The following is a 14,979-nucleotide window of genomic DNA, read 5'->3' as shown; positions in this document are numbered from 1 at the left end:
TGTTGGCCAAGCTGGTCTCGAACTCCTGACCTCAGGTGATCCACCCGCCTCAGCCTCCCAAAGTGCTGGGATTACAGGCGTGAGCCACCGCGCCCGGTCAATCCTTTATCCCAACATCAGCTTACTCTTGTTTATCTTGTCCTCAGAGTAATAATCGGAGGCTTCGGTAAATGCCTCTTTCTTCGTTCTGAATTCCTAGGCAGACTTTTTGCACGATGATTATGCCATGCATATAGTTTCTGTCATGTACTTTGTTTCCTGTATCTTGCTATTTATACTGGGACCTGAATTCCTCTTGTTGAAGCTCCATTTTCATTCAAATTGGTTATTCTATCCCTGCAGTTTAGAGAGCTTTTTATTCTCCTTGTTATTCATCAAGAAACTGAACTGAGCAATGCCATATCATCTGTCCACATGGCTTGGTTTGTTCTGAGCTATAACCTTCATTCACTTATTCGACAAACTTTCCTAAACAACTACTATATGCCAGGTGTTTTAGATACTGGGGATGCAGCAGTGACCAACTGGGTCAAAGTCTTATTCTCCTGATGCTATGTTCTCTTGAAGGAGATAGGCAACCAGTTTCTGATGGTGACTGAGGCTACAAAGCAAACAGAAAGTAACTCGGGATGAGAACAGAAGCCAGGGAAGGGCTCAGGGAAGAGGTGGCATTGAGCCGAGACCAGAATTAGAAGAAGGGGTGAGCCATCTAGAAAGAGGCAATATCAGGGACAAAGATCTGAAAGAAAATGAGCCTTCTAAGGTGAGACACTGAAAGGAAGCTGGTGAAATGAGGGGGAAAGGAGAAGGATGCGAGGTCAGAGGAAGTCCCCAGTGGACTGCTTACATGGATATTTGCAAAAGAAAATTAAATTATAGACATTCTAGCTACCCCAGTGAGAGGATCAAGCTTGACTGAAGAGGAAAAATTACATGATGTCCTGGCATTTATGTCTCAGCGGAAGCTAGTGATTTGTATTTTATAAATGATGGAATTCTGCCCTCTGGAGGATGAAGCTATGTTGCACAGCTGAAATTTTAATGCTAGGTTTGTTCCATTATTTGGCAGAAAATAAAAGGACTAAAAGAATCCCTGGCCAGGTGTGGTGGCCAGCTTGTAATCCCAGCACTTTGGGAGGCTGAGGCAGGCAGATTGCTTGAGGTCGGGAGTTCGAGAACAGCTTGGCCAACATGGAGAAACCCTGTCTCTACTAAAAATACAAAAAAAGCTGGTGTGGTGGCGCATGCCTGTAATCCCAGCTACTCAGGAGGCTGAGGCAGGAGAATCGCTTGAACCTGGGAGGCGGAGGTTGCAGTGAGCAGAATCAAGATCACACCACTGCACTCCAGTCTGGGTAACACAGCAAGACTCTGTCTCAAAAAAAAAAAAAAAAAAAAGAAAAAAGAAAAAAGAAGAAACCCTGAGAGATTATTTTATCTGTTTCTTTCATTTCAGTCACGTAAGCTGCCTAAGAGAGGAAAAAGTAACTGATTTTAGACTTTCCTGGAAGTGTCTTGTTATCTGCAACCACTGTCCAGGGGCCAAAATTATTCACTGTCATGAAATTAGTCTCACCCAAAATTCTCAGGCTGTTATAAAAAAACATTATCTGTAAAATAATTTTGTGTTATTTTTCTAGTTGTGTTTATACATTACAAATTAGTTTTTTGGTGTTTTTTGTTTTTTTGTTTTTGAGACAGGTTCTCACTTTGTCACCCAGGTTGGAGTGCAGTGGCGCGATCCTAGCTCACTGCAGCCTCACGCAACTCCTGGGCTCAAGTGATCCTCTCACCTCAACCTCCCAAGCAGCTGGGACACAGGTGTGTACCACCACACCCAGCTAAGTTTTAAAGTTTTTTAGAGATGGGGTCTCCCTGTGTTGCCCGGGCTGGAAAAATTATTAAAATAAGTTTAATAATTATTTTCATATTTCTCCTTTGCTATAGTAAATACAGGCTATGGCACATAAAAATTGCTTTTTTTTTAGTTTAAAATGTTTCCAATTCCTGAACTGCTAGTGGATTACTACAAATTTTGTGTTTTGAAGAATTGACTACCTAAAATAAAATATATTATCCAGCGAGCACAATATGGAAAAATTTACCCACAAGAATTATATTTAACATATTTACAAAACTCTATTGTGAGACTTTTAATTTCACCATGCTGCAAGTTTATTAAAAGTGTCACAATTCACTTAATAGCACTTTCTTAAACTGAACAAGAAAACAAGCTAATTCAAAATGACTTTTGAAGAGTGAAGAAAAAAATTCTCAAGATGCTTCTGAGAGTTCTGGGTGATCAGTAGCAGCTAGTTTGAAGGGCCAGAAAAAGTCTAAGTTCTACTTTCAGGAGCTGGGAGCAGGAGGAATAATTCAGGAATAATTCAAGGTGAAGGAGAATAAGGAAAAACGCTTAGGAGACTGACACTTCTCTGTATTATTGTCGGATGAGGTGGGCTAGGAAGACTCAGGGGGGCAATAATGTGGCAGTGTCCACACATTTCTCCTAGACAAGCGGGATAAGAACAAGACCAGCTTCTCAAGAAGAGCCCTTGTCGTAGTCTTTTCCTGCTGCTTTATCAAAGCACCTTGTAAACACTAGACACCTATTTCTTACAGTTCTGGAGGCTGGGAAGTCCAAGGCTGGGAAGCTCAAGATCTGCAGGTGCGCACTCAGTGTCTGATGAGGGCATTTTCTTGCGGTGTTCTCATCTGGTGGGAAAGGCAGAAGGGACAAGTGCTGTGTCCTCACATGGCAGAAGAGATGTTATGGGCTGAATGTGTCTCCCCAAAATTCATATGTTGAAACTTTATCACCAATGTGATAATATTAAGAGGTAGAGCCTTAAGACGTGATGAAGTCATGAGGGCAGAACCCTCGTGGGTGGGATTTGGGCCCTTGAGGGAGTGCATTCATCCCTTTCCATCCCTCCCACCAGCACGTGAAGACACTGTATTTCCCCCTTAGATGCAGCAACAAGGTGCCATTTTGGAAGCAGAGAGCAGCCCACACCAGGCACCAAATATGTTGGTGCCTTATTCTTGGACTTCCCAGCCTCCAGAACTGTGAGCAATAAATTTCTGTTTTTAATAAATTGCCCAATCACAGGTATTCATTTATAGCAGCACAAATGGACTATGACAGAAATTGATACTGAGAAGTGGGATGTTGCTATAACTAATACCTAAATATGTGGAAACAGCTTTGCAACTGACTAATGGGTAGAGGCTGGAAGAATTTGGAGATGCATGCTGGAAAAAGCCTATATAGACATGAACAGAGCATTAAGGGAAATTAAGGGTGAGGGCTCAGAAGACAAGGAGAGCTGTAGGGAGAGTCTAAATCTTCTTGGAGATTAATTAAGTGGTCATGATCAGAATGCAGTTAGAAGTATAGATGGTAAAGACAGTTTTGATGAGATCTTAAAAGGAAACTGGAGGAAAGGTCATCCTTGTTACACCGTGGCAATGAATTTGGCTGAATTGTGTCTGTGTCCTAGTGTTTTCTGAATGGCAGAACTTAAAGGCAATAAACTAGGATATTTGGTGGAAGAAATCTCTGAGCAAAGTGTTGAGAGTGCAGCATGGCTTCTCTTGATTGCTTATAGTAAAATGTGGGCAGAGAGAATGAATTAAAGATGGAGTTTATAATCAAGAGGGAAGCAGAGCTTAAAGATTTGGAAAATTCTCAGCCTGGCCATGTAAAGAATGAAAAGGCATGTTTGGGAGAGAACACCAAGAGTGTGGTCAGGCTCACATTTGATAATGAGATGAGTATGTATAGAAGGAAGCCAGATGCTATTCATCAAGACAATGGAAGAATGAACCCAAAGGCATTTCAGAGGTTACCGGTGCTGGATCTCCATCCCCATCTCAGAGTGCCAGGACCCTGAGGGCAGAACGGTTTTAAGGGAGGACTCAGGACACCATGGAACCTTGGGGCTTGCTGCCTAGGGCTGCCTCAAGTCTCTGCCCACCCCCATCCCTCCACATTCTGGTGCAGCACTCTTTGGCCACCATCTCAGGTGTGGCTCATGCGGGCCCTTGTCAGGCTACCCTTCCTGTAAGCCTTGGCGTGTCCACGAGATGCTAACTCTGCAGGTGTACAGAGTGCACGAACTGCGGAGACACGGCCACCTCCTTCTAGATTTTGAAGGATGTCTTGGGGAGCCCGGGGGCCCAGTCAGAGAATTGTCACTGAGGTGAGGCTGCTGCAGAAAGCCCTCACTAGGGCAATGTTTAGTGGAGCAGTGGGATTGGGGCCACTGCAGAGAGCCCCAGCTAGGGTAATAGCTAGTGGAGCTGTGGGAACAGGGCTGTCCCTGAGAACCCAGAACTGTACAGCCACGAGCATGCAAGTCTATCCTGGGAGAGCCTAGACTTCAATCTGTGAGAGCTGCTGCATGGGTTGCACCTGGCAAATCCATGGGAGTGGGCCCCCTGGACCCTAGGGGACCCAGTCCCCACCCCCATGTGCTTGGAATGGGGGACACAGCATCAACGAAGATGATTCTGAAGCCCCAAGATTTATGTAATGCTGTTTGCCTTGTTGGGTTTGGACTTACTTGGGACCAGATACTCCTTTCTTCTGGCCTGTTTCTCCCTTTGGGAATGGGAATGTCCGTCCTATGCCTGTCTCACCACTGTATTTTGAAGGCATGTAACCTATTTGATTTCACGGGCTCATAGCTGGAGGGGAATTTCACTTACGATGAATTGTATCTTGAATCTTATGCCTTTCTAATTTAGAAGACATTTAGAAGAGACTTTGGACTTACATTTTAAAGTTGATACTGGAACTTTGGGGGCCACTGGGATACAATGCATGCATTTTGTATGTGAGAAGGGCATGAATTTGGAGGACGGGGGCAAAATGCTATGCTTTGAATGTCTGTGTCCCCTCCAAAATTCATGCTGAAACAATCCTCAATGCAATGCTAAGAGGTGGTGCCTTTAGGAGGTGATGAGATCGTGAGGGCACCTTCCTCATGAGTGGGATTAGCCCCTTATACAAGAGACTTCACATGGGATTTGGCCCCTTTTGCCCTTCCACTTTCCACCATTGAGGATGCAGCAGCAAGCTGTCATCTTGGAAACAGAGAGCAGGTGTTTGGAACTGGTTCTGTTTTATCTGATTTTGGGGGCCCCTCTTTTTCCCTATGCAAGATCCCCAAATTTTCTTCCCTCTCTCAAACAAAGCTTCCAGTATAGATGGGACTCAAAGGGAGTCATTTGCCCTCTAAGAGGTGTCCCACTATGTCCTGTCAGTCATTCACACCTTAGTAAGAAAAAGCTCTTCAGGTCCCTGCCAGCGATTCGGGGAAAGGCTTACAACTGAGAAAGGCGCGGATCCCCCGAGGAGGGCGCTGCCCGGAAGCCACACTCATTTCTGCTTCCACTTAGGCAACCCCGGGAGCTCTGACTCCTCGGCGGTCACAGGGAAGGGCCGCCGCCCCGCCCGCGGCTGCTGGCCCGGGTGACGCTTCCGCGTGGTATAAGGGCAGCGGCCCTCGGTGCTTCCTCCCACAGCTCGCACCCAGCTCGGAGCTCGGAGCGTGCCTTGGCAGCGAATCGGGTAAGGCCGGGCCTCGGAGCGGTGGCGCGGTGGCGAGCTGGGGGGAGAGGCCAGGCCCCCTCGCTCAGCTTCCAGCCCAGCACCCCACCCCCGCCCCAGGCTCAGGCCCATCAGCCCGGCAGCTCCCTGCGCGCCCCCCACCCGCGTGGCGCCCCCATCCCTTCCGGGCGCCGCGTCTGAGACAGGCGACCTCTGATCCCCCGCCCTTGCCTGGGCGCAGGCCCGGCCAGCCTGGGAGGGAGGAGGGAGGACGACAGATGCAGGCGGAAGGGCAAGACTGAAACCCGAGATTACAATGTTGTCCTTTCTGCCTGAATTCCCTTCCTCCCAGAGCTGTTTGTGACAGTTTCCAGGCAGCTCAGGGTCGAGCACTGCTCCCATCTGCAGCTGCAGGGAGAGAGAGAAGGAACCCCGTGCGATTCTAGAGACGGTTGCACAACAAGGAGAAGTCAGCTGCCCAGCGGGCAGTACCGTTCTTCTTTGCCTGTCCTTGGGGAAATTAGGGCTCTGAGAGTGGAGATCCAGATGGGCTAGTGGGTGGCGGATGGGATGCTGCACTGCCAGACCCTGGACGGTGGTGGGTTTCCAAACTGGCACATCCTACACCGGCTCTGAGACTTTGGACACCGGACCTCTTATACCTTTTGAACCTCAAAAATAAGGAAGACTTATATTATTATAATAATTACAGTGATACCTTTGCCGGAGTGTTAATGCATAGTAGGTAGCTGTGAGTCTCTGATAGAATGCTGTTAGTTCAGGTGAAGGTAGGCAATGGATTCATTGCCCAGAGAATCAGAGACTTGAATCAAAGGCTCAGAAGCACCTGCGCTCCCAAACATAGGTTGGGAGGACCCAGGGCTGGGTGGCTATGCTAAAGCTGGGGTGGCTGGGGCCTGCGCCACCCCACCCCACCCCATCCCCTAGACACACCTGTCTGCAGGGTCAGAGCCCTTTAGGGCACCCTGGGTGCCCTAAAATCCCCTGTAACTGCTGAATCCTTGGCCAGCTGGTCCCACATTTGTGGGCCTGGGAAAGTGTTCTTGTCCTGCTGGAATAAAAAAGCGGGGAGAAAGTACAAGATCAAGGGTGCCACAGGGTGGTTGGCAGAAGTGGAGGAAGCTTCTGGGGGAACGAGTGCTGCCTAATCTGCTGGCATGGACAGTGGGCACCAGGGGGACCCCGTTCTGTGTTGCAGTTTTCACCATGGAGCAGCTGAGCTCAGCAAACACCCGCTTCGCCTTGGACCTGTTCCTGGCCTTGAGTGAGCACAATCCGGCTGGAAATATCTTCATCTCTCCCTTCAGCATTTCATCTGCGCTGGCCATGGTCTTTCTGGGGACCAGAGGGAACACGGCGGCACAGCTGTCCAAGGTCAGCAGAAACGACAGGAAGGGTCTGCTTTCCTTCCATCTCCCTACGAAGGGACAGTCTTTATAGAAAGGTTGTGCCTTTGAGCTCTTACAGTGTGTTTTCAAAGCTGTATTTTTATGAGATCAGACTTTCAGAACAGTCACACTTGTAGGCAGGCTTTCATTCATCGTCAGGTTTTTCCTAAGTACCTACCACACACCAGGAACTGTTTTTTTGTGCTGCTGCGGAGATAGCAGTGAGCAAAGCTGACAGAAGTCCCTGCAGGGCGAGTCTTCTGTTCCAGTGGATGAACCTGGCAACTTTCCTGAAAGCCACACTACATTCTCCTGAGCTAGCAGCTTCCAGTTTTTGCTTTTGCATGTGACGGATGATATGCAGCTCATAAACATTGCCTGTTACATAACGCTGCTTTCAGGCATAATGGGAGGAATGAGACATAGGGAATGCATTATGGTGGAGATGGTGGCCTTGCTTTTTTCCAAGGAAAAGAGAAAAAGTGACCCTGTGGTTCTATAGTCCCAGGGTGCTGAGCATGGCATAGCACGCCCTGCAGGGGAGGTGAGGGGGAGACCCAGCAGCTTTGGGAGCAGGACCCAGCCCTTGGCAATGTGACAGGTCACTTCTTGTCCTTAATGGACATGGAGGGGACTTCTGTGTTTGGTACTCTTTAGTTCTGAGAAGAGAACTCTAGCTCTGTCTCTCGAAGGCCAGCAGAAAGGAGTGGTAAAAGTGGAGGCTCTTCTAACATACCTGCTGTAAATGACACTGCCCCTGTTCCTCGGCAAGGTGCAGCCCGGGATTCAAGTTCAAGGGGCTGCGAAGCTTCTATTACTCATCACGTTAGATATGAAAGCATTTTAAATATATTTTTAAAATCCATTTTAAAAAAACACCTCTGTTACTCATTGTTAGTTGCTTCTTGCGGGGTTATATCAGTTGCTAGCTTGAGGCTTTCCAGGGACTTTAAAACCTCAGCAAAGAATAGTTTTAAGGACTCCTCCCTCATTTCCATTAAAGCAGATGGAGCACAGGCACAGTGCAAACATTCCATGTCTCAGTGAGTAATGTGGACTTCGTACCCTACGCAATTTTGTTCTTTGTGTCATAATCATAAAGGAACCAGCCTAGGTCTCATAAAACCACAAAGGGCCACTTGATTTGTAACTGATACATGGAGAATTAAACTTTTGCCAGAATGTTAAGTTTAAGGAAGTTATTTTAAAATAAGTGAGTTACTGATGTTAATAGGGTAATAAAATTTTAAAAGCCTCAGTCTGTAATATCTTTGTGGTTCTGAATAGAGGATGAATCCTATTTTTACTGCTTATTTCTGGGAACGTTCAGTAAAATTATATTTGATACAGAATATAAATATGAACATACCATTTATTATTTTCTTTGGAAAAGGCAGACTTATATATAAATATTTAGTGTATTAACCACCCACATTTGTGGAACTGCTAGTGTAACAAACAGTGATGTAAAAGCAATGTCTAAAGTTGTAATCATTCTGTCTCACGAAGTCATACATTTTGGATTTCCTATTGTTTGTTCTGTAATGACAAATTAATAAAGTATTGGGTTTGGGATCATCAATAATTAGTAATAAAAACACATTAATTTGATAGAAGGAAACACCAAGGAATCACTTTATAGTTTCAAAATAAATGGCTGTAGAAAGAATGTTTTCTTTATTTTAGACTTTTCATTTCAACACGGTTGAAGAGATTCATTCAAGATTCCAGAGTCTGAACGCTGAGATCAACAAACCGGGAGCGTCTTATATTCTGAAACTTGCTAATAGATTATATGGAGAGAAAACTTACAATTTCCTCCCTGTAAGTACTTTGCCCTTCGCATCCTAAAACCCCACTAGACAGTGCAGATATTTTCCAGCACAATCAAGTCTTGGAAGTCAGTTTTAATATTTGTAAACTTTCAGAAAAACAATACAGAAGGCAAACATGGCAAAAACAATCCGGAAGGCAAACATGATAGAATGCAAACTTTAAGTGACTTGATGATTTTGTGTTACAGTCTTAGTGAAAAGATAGCTCCTGGAGGTTTTACTGAAGCAAGAGTACAATCAGTATTTGTGAAATCTTAGTCAAAGATCAGAAAAGAGTGGTAATTTTTATATAACAACAGTAGTATAAGGGTTAGGCTTACCACTACTGGAATGCAGTTAAAAATGGCTAAGATACTAAATTTAATGTTAAATGTTTTTTACTACTATAAGAAAAACTATAAGAGTTTGAAATTTTGTGTTACATGGAATTGTAGCCTTTTTGGACAATTTCTGTTGCTTTTCGGGATTGTAGAAAACAATTTCAACATGGAGTAGGAGTATATTTCCTTTTTCTTTTTTTAAATAGGAGTTCTTGGCTTCGACTCAGAAAACATATGGTGCTGACCTGGCCAGTGTGGATTTTCAGCATGCCACTGAAGAGGCAAGGAAGACCATAAACCAGTGGGTCAAAGCACAGACAGAAGGTGAGCGCCTGGGCAGAATGGAATCATTATGCGCTGGTCGTGTCATTCCTTTCCTCAGTCCGCCTTTCCCACCTGCAGTTATTCCCTCCCCAGCTCCCACGGTCCTGGCACACATTGTGATTACGGTCAGAGGGCGCTCCCGGTGCGTGCACTCTGCACTGCACGTTGCTGGACAGCTCTCACATGTTAGAAGTTCACCAGAGAGGAAACTTAAACATGATTTAACTCAAGCAGCTAAATCCTTTTTTCTTACCAGCTCCCCAAAACTTTTAAAGTTACATTTTAAAGTTAAAACCAACATTGGCGGGGCACGGTGGCTCATGGCTGTAATCCCAGCACTTTGGGAGCCTAAGGCAGGTGGATCATTTGAGGTCAGGAGTTCAAGACCAGCTTGGCCAACATGATGAAACCCTGTCTCTATTAAAAATACAAAAAGAATTAGCCGGGTGTGGTAGCGCACACCTGTAACCCCAGCTACTCTGGAGGCTGAGGCAGGAGAATCTCTTGAACCCGGGAAGCGGATATTACAGTGAGCCGAGATCATGCCACTGCACTCCAGCCTAGGCAACAGAGTGAGACTCCGTCTTAAAAAATAATAATAAAAATAATAAAAAATAAAACATAAAGTTAAAACCAACACTGAACACAGCAAAAAAAAGGAATTAAAATTTTGAGGAGAATCCAGCCTGCCAAAACTTACCTAATACACATATGGGAAGAAATGTCCTGGAATTTCACGGAAATACCTGAAATCAATATTCACAAACTACTGTGGTCATAAATTTTTTGCCAACATCTTGTCCAGTAAAAAAGATGTGGTAGATGGGGACTGACTCGCTCTTAGAGTGCAATTTATTTCTTTACTACATCTCTCTTCTTATCTAGTCCTGTATTAGTCAACCCACTCCAGTAGGCGTGTCTTCCGTTATGCAAATTGTTCCCGGCCATACTTGTGGTCACCAACGTGACCTTTATTTCCATGGAGTATGTTCTGCTGGGTTTTTTGGTTGGTTGGTTTTTTGTTTTTAAGAGACAGAGTCTTGCTCTGTCGCCCAGGCTTGAGTGCAGTGGTGCGATCGTGGCTCACTGCAGCCTCGACCTCCTGGGCTCAAGGAATCTTCTCATCTCCACCTCCCACAGCGCTGGGATTGCAGGTGTGCGCCACCATGCTTGGTCTTGTTCTGCCTTTTGGATATTGTTTAAATTTTTTTTGTGAGAGTAGGCATCTACTCAGCGATTTGAAGAAGTGATTTACTGATGACTAAAGACATCTTCATTAAGAATTTTTTTTTCTGAAAAAGAATAGTTGTTACAAAATAAGACTCATTGTTTATCATACAGTCCAGAAAAGGAGAGTTTTCCTGTCTTTAGTCTTTCAGCACATTTGACTGGTTTAAAATGTCAAGTCCTTTGTGGGAAGTTTGTGTGTCATCCTGGTCTGCCCCACAGGTTGTTATATGTAAAGTAGAGACGTGTTAGTGAGTAGGGCTTTCCTAACTTAGTATCTTGTTAAATGAAAATTAAGTAGAAAGTATATATTTGAATTGCATTTCCGTGCTAATATATTGTCAGTTCAAATTTGGAATTCCAATTTGGATTTTTTTTTAAGCTAACTTGATTTTTTTAGGGAAAATCCCGGAACTGTTGGCCTCAGGCACGGTTGATGACATGACTAAACTTGTGCTAGTAAATGCCATCTATTTCAAGGGAAACTGGCAGGATAAATTCATGAAAGAGGCCACGACGAATGCACCGTTCAGATTGAATAAGGTGAGGTGAGGTGACTGTACAGAGTCATGCGTTGCTCTAAAAGAATGCAGAGAATAATTTCAGTGATTTGTTTTAACTGTTCAGAAAGACACAAAAACTGTGAAAATGATGTATCAGAAGAAAAAATTTGCATATGGCTACATCGAAGACCTTAAGTGCCGTGTGCTGGAACTGCCCTACCAAGGCAAGGAGCTCAGCATGGTCATCCTGCTGCCAGATGACATTGAGGACGAGTCCACGGGCCTGAAGAAGGTATGGCTCCTGGGCTTCGTGCTTCGTGGTTCCTCCGGTGTGTGTGTTGCATGGTAGGCAGGTGCTTGTTAAGTGTTCACTGATGGCTCATTTTCCAATAGTTTGTCATTCCTTTGTAAATGTAGCCCATCAACACTTGCTACACCAAAGCCCAAGTTAATTTTTTTTTTTTTTTACATTTATTTATAGAGACAAGGTCTCACTATGTTGTCTAGGCTTGTCTAGACCTCCTGGCTTCCAGCGATCCTCCTGCCTCAGCCTCCTGAGTAGCTGGGACTACAGCTGGGAGACACTGTGCCTGGCTGACGTTTCATTTTTCAAGAAAGATGGCCAGCTACTTTCAGTGGGCACTTGTGATGGGGTCATCAAAGATCTATACTAAATCTAATACTGGTTAGTGGCAGCCCATGGAAAGGCTCTTGAATTAACTTCAGAGGAAATTACAGTAAGATGAGGATTGTTTTACTGTGGAAAAAGATTGAAAAGTCCCAAATAGTGTAGCATCTATCTTCATCATGTACTATACAATTCTATTATTACCCTGTTCATTCTCATCACAATTCATGTAGACAGTGAATCAAATTTTCAATGGGTACAAGACAGAAAAAGCCTCATGTTACACGTTAGGCCTATTTACTCATGTGAACTTTGTATGAGGTTTCCATTATGCGTAGGGACCCTAGCCTGCTCTGTATTCTCTGTCTCCTCCCCAGCTAAACTTGCCATCAGGAAGGGGGTCTAATATTAATCATTTGCATATACAGACTTTTAATATATTGTATAAAAATCAATGTGGTCTTTCTTTCAGTTGTATTTTTGCATTAGTTTTTTTTTTTCTGATTGTAAAGTGAAAATCTCTAGCCTCATAAAAGGAATGATCAGCACCATTAGAACAAGTAGAGTGATGATTCTGTTCCAGTCCAATAGCTACAACAATAGTAATGATAATAGCTGACATTTATATAGCACTATGGGTCAAGCACTTTATATACATCATTTCATTTAATGCTCTTGACCGTCTATAAGGTAGATATAAGTAATGTCCACGTCACATTTCAGATGAGGAACTAGATCCAGTGCATAATCTGCCTTTTACATTTTTACCTAGGAGCTAAAGTTATTAGATATTACTTCAGCTCCAGTAAGGTTCACCGATTACCACAGCTTCAGTGGGATCCAGACTAAATAGAAGAAATACTTTAAATTTCTTCTAGCACTACTCGACCTGGAAGTAATAGCAGCTGTCATGGCCTATCACAGTAATCCATTGTGGTAGGAGTTTAGTAAACCCTGGATGAATGGATGGATGGATGAATGGGTAGATGGATGGGTGGATGGGTGGATGGGTGGATGAGTAAATGGGTGGATGGATGATAGATAGGTAGATAGATTGTTGGATGGGTGGGTGAGTGGATAGGTGAATGAATGGATGGATGAATGAGTGACTGTGTTGCTGGGTAGCTGGGTGGATGGATGGATGGATGAGTGAGTGAGTGGATGATGGACCCAATGTACAAAGTTCCTGTACTTGAACCTTTGATGACTTGGAACACCACCTCTGCCCTATTTCATCAATTGCCAGAAAGAAATAAAATGCTCCAAATGGAATCTGTTTTGGCACAAAACATGAAGGAAACTAACTAACAACTGATATTATGGGTCCTTTGATTCAAATAATACTTTATTGCCTTACTTATGTAAAATTGATATCACTTCTTCTTTCGCCTCATTTTAATTGCAGATTGAGGAACAGTTGACTTTGGAAAAGCTGCATGAGTGGACCAAACCTGAGAATCTTGATTTCATTGAAGTTAATGTCAGCTTGCCCAGGTTCAAACTGGAAGAGAGTTACACCCTCAACTCAGACCTTGCCCGCCTAGGTGTACAGGATCTCTTTGACAGTAGCAAGGCTGATCTGTCTGGCATGTCAGGAGCCAGAGATATTTTTATATCAAAAATTGTCCACAAGTCCTTTGTGGAAGTGAATGAAGAGGGAACAGAGGCGGCAGCTGCCACAGCGGGCGTCGCCACCTTCTGCATGTTGATGCCAGAGGAATACTTCACTGCCGACCATCCATTCCTTTTCTTTATTCGGCACAATTCCTCACGTAGCGTCCTGTTCTTGGGCAGATTTTCTTCCCCTTAGAAGAAAGAGACTGTAGCAATACAAAAATTAAGCTTAGAGCTTTATTACCTGAGTTTTTAATGGTGCCAACGTTCTTCTATCTTTACCAATAAAACCAATATCCAGAAACAAATCTTTTATTTTCTTTTTAAGTTCGGCTCTGTTGGCTGTTTACACCCATGAATTTTGGCATGGGTATCTACTTTTCTTTTTTTACATCGAAAAAATCCAGTGGTTGCTTTTGAATGCATCAAGTAAAAAAGAAGAAAAGAATACATCAGATGTGTAGATTCTTGACCATGTTGTAATCTACGAAATTGCTATATCCTCCTGACAGCCATGGGAAAACATGATAAGATGGTCATTTGTTTTGCAGTTAGAATTTTGGGAGCCGTGAAATAGACAGACACCCTGACTGTTGAAGGGAGGTTTAAAAACACATATTCAATTGAAATATAAGAGAGCACCCCAACTGAGGGCCCAGATTATGAAGACAAACTTGTCTTGCCTGATGTTTCTATCCGTTGTTCTGCAGGATTAGTATTCTGTTACAGCCCTTTAGTTTTTAGACTCTTCAATTAAAGGGCCAATGGTTATAACCTGCATTCCTTGTTTTGTTCTTCTTGATGTATAATATGTAGTTAATGTGGCAGTGCGTGAAATCAAGAAGTGGGTGTCTTAGGATAAAAGATGCCAAGAGTCTACAAAAATAACCGTGTAGTAAGATAGACCGCTGAACAAAGGCTTTGTTGTTAGCCACCTTCACATGCATTTTCTCTTTTTTTTCTTTTTTTTTTTTTGAGACAGAGTCTTGCTCTGTTACCCAGGCTGGAGTGCAGTGGCAGGATCTCAGCTCACTGCAACCTCTGCCTCCTGGGTTCAAGTGATTCTCTTGCCTCAGCCTCCTGAGTAGTTGGGATTACAGGCGTGCACCACTAGGCCCAGCTAATTTTTGTGTTTTTAGTAGAGATGGGATTTTGCCACGTTGGCCAGGCTGGTCCTGACCTCCTGACCTCAGGTGATCCGCCCACCTCAGCCTCTCAAAGTGCTGGGATTACAGGCGTGAGCTCCCGTGCGTGGCCTTCTCACGTGTTTTCTGATTAAGGCTCCTGACTTCCTTCATCCATACAGGTTGTTATGCCAATAAGATGGTATTGGGCGGGGCTATGTGGGGAGATGGGGTGGGGGCTCTTGGACTAATATAAAACTTTGTCAAATGTAGTTCTTTGAATGGGGCTTGAAACACTGCATTTTCTTGCTCTCACAAGGATAGTGGGCACCACGAATTAATAAAATGTCCTAGGATTCTGCAAGCCAGACTGGTCTCAGGCCTCTCGTTACTGCTCTCTTATCCTAGACAAATTAAGGCTACCAGTGGGGAGTCTTG

The 14,979-nt window shown here is 44.1% G+C and overlaps 1 protein-coding gene across 2 annotated transcripts; it reads left to right on the top strand.

The window, feature by feature from the left end:
- Window positions 1–5,375: 5,375 nt before the first annotated feature.
- SERPINB1 (serpin peptidase inhibitor, clade B (ovalbumin), member 1) lies at window positions 5,376–14,197 on the top strand. Of its 2 annotated transcripts, XM_011984538.1 has the most exons (8): window positions 5,391–5,578; window positions 5,910–6,155; window positions 6,777–6,952; window positions 8,653–8,790; window positions 9,328–9,445; window positions 11,073–11,215; window positions 11,300–11,467; window positions 13,209–14,197. In XM_011984538.1, exons 2-8 carry the CDS (start codon window positions 6,128–6,130, stop codon window positions 13,611–13,613), a joined length of 1,176 nt encoding a protein of 391 aa, XP_011839928.1. In that variant the 5' UTR covers window positions 5,391–5,578; window positions 5,910–6,127; the 3' UTR covers window positions 13,614–14,197. The 2 variants fall into 2 exon arrangements, with proteins under 2 accessions (XP_011839930.1, XP_011839928.1); XM_011984540.1 differs by lacking the exon at window positions 5,910–6,155 and having other exon boundaries at window positions 5,376–5,578.
- Window positions 14,198–14,979: the final 782 nt, after the last annotated feature.

This window comes from Mandrillus leucophaeus, unplaced genomic scaffold, assembly GCF_000951045.1.
Source record: "Mandrillus leucophaeus isolate KB7577 unplaced genomic scaffold, Mleu.le_1.0 Scaffold27, whole genome shotgun sequence".
Taxonomy (NCBI): Eukaryota; Metazoa; Chordata; class Mammalia; order Primates; family Cercopithecidae; genus Mandrillus; species Mandrillus leucophaeus.
This window is presented reverse-complemented; position numbering and strand designations above follow the sequence as displayed.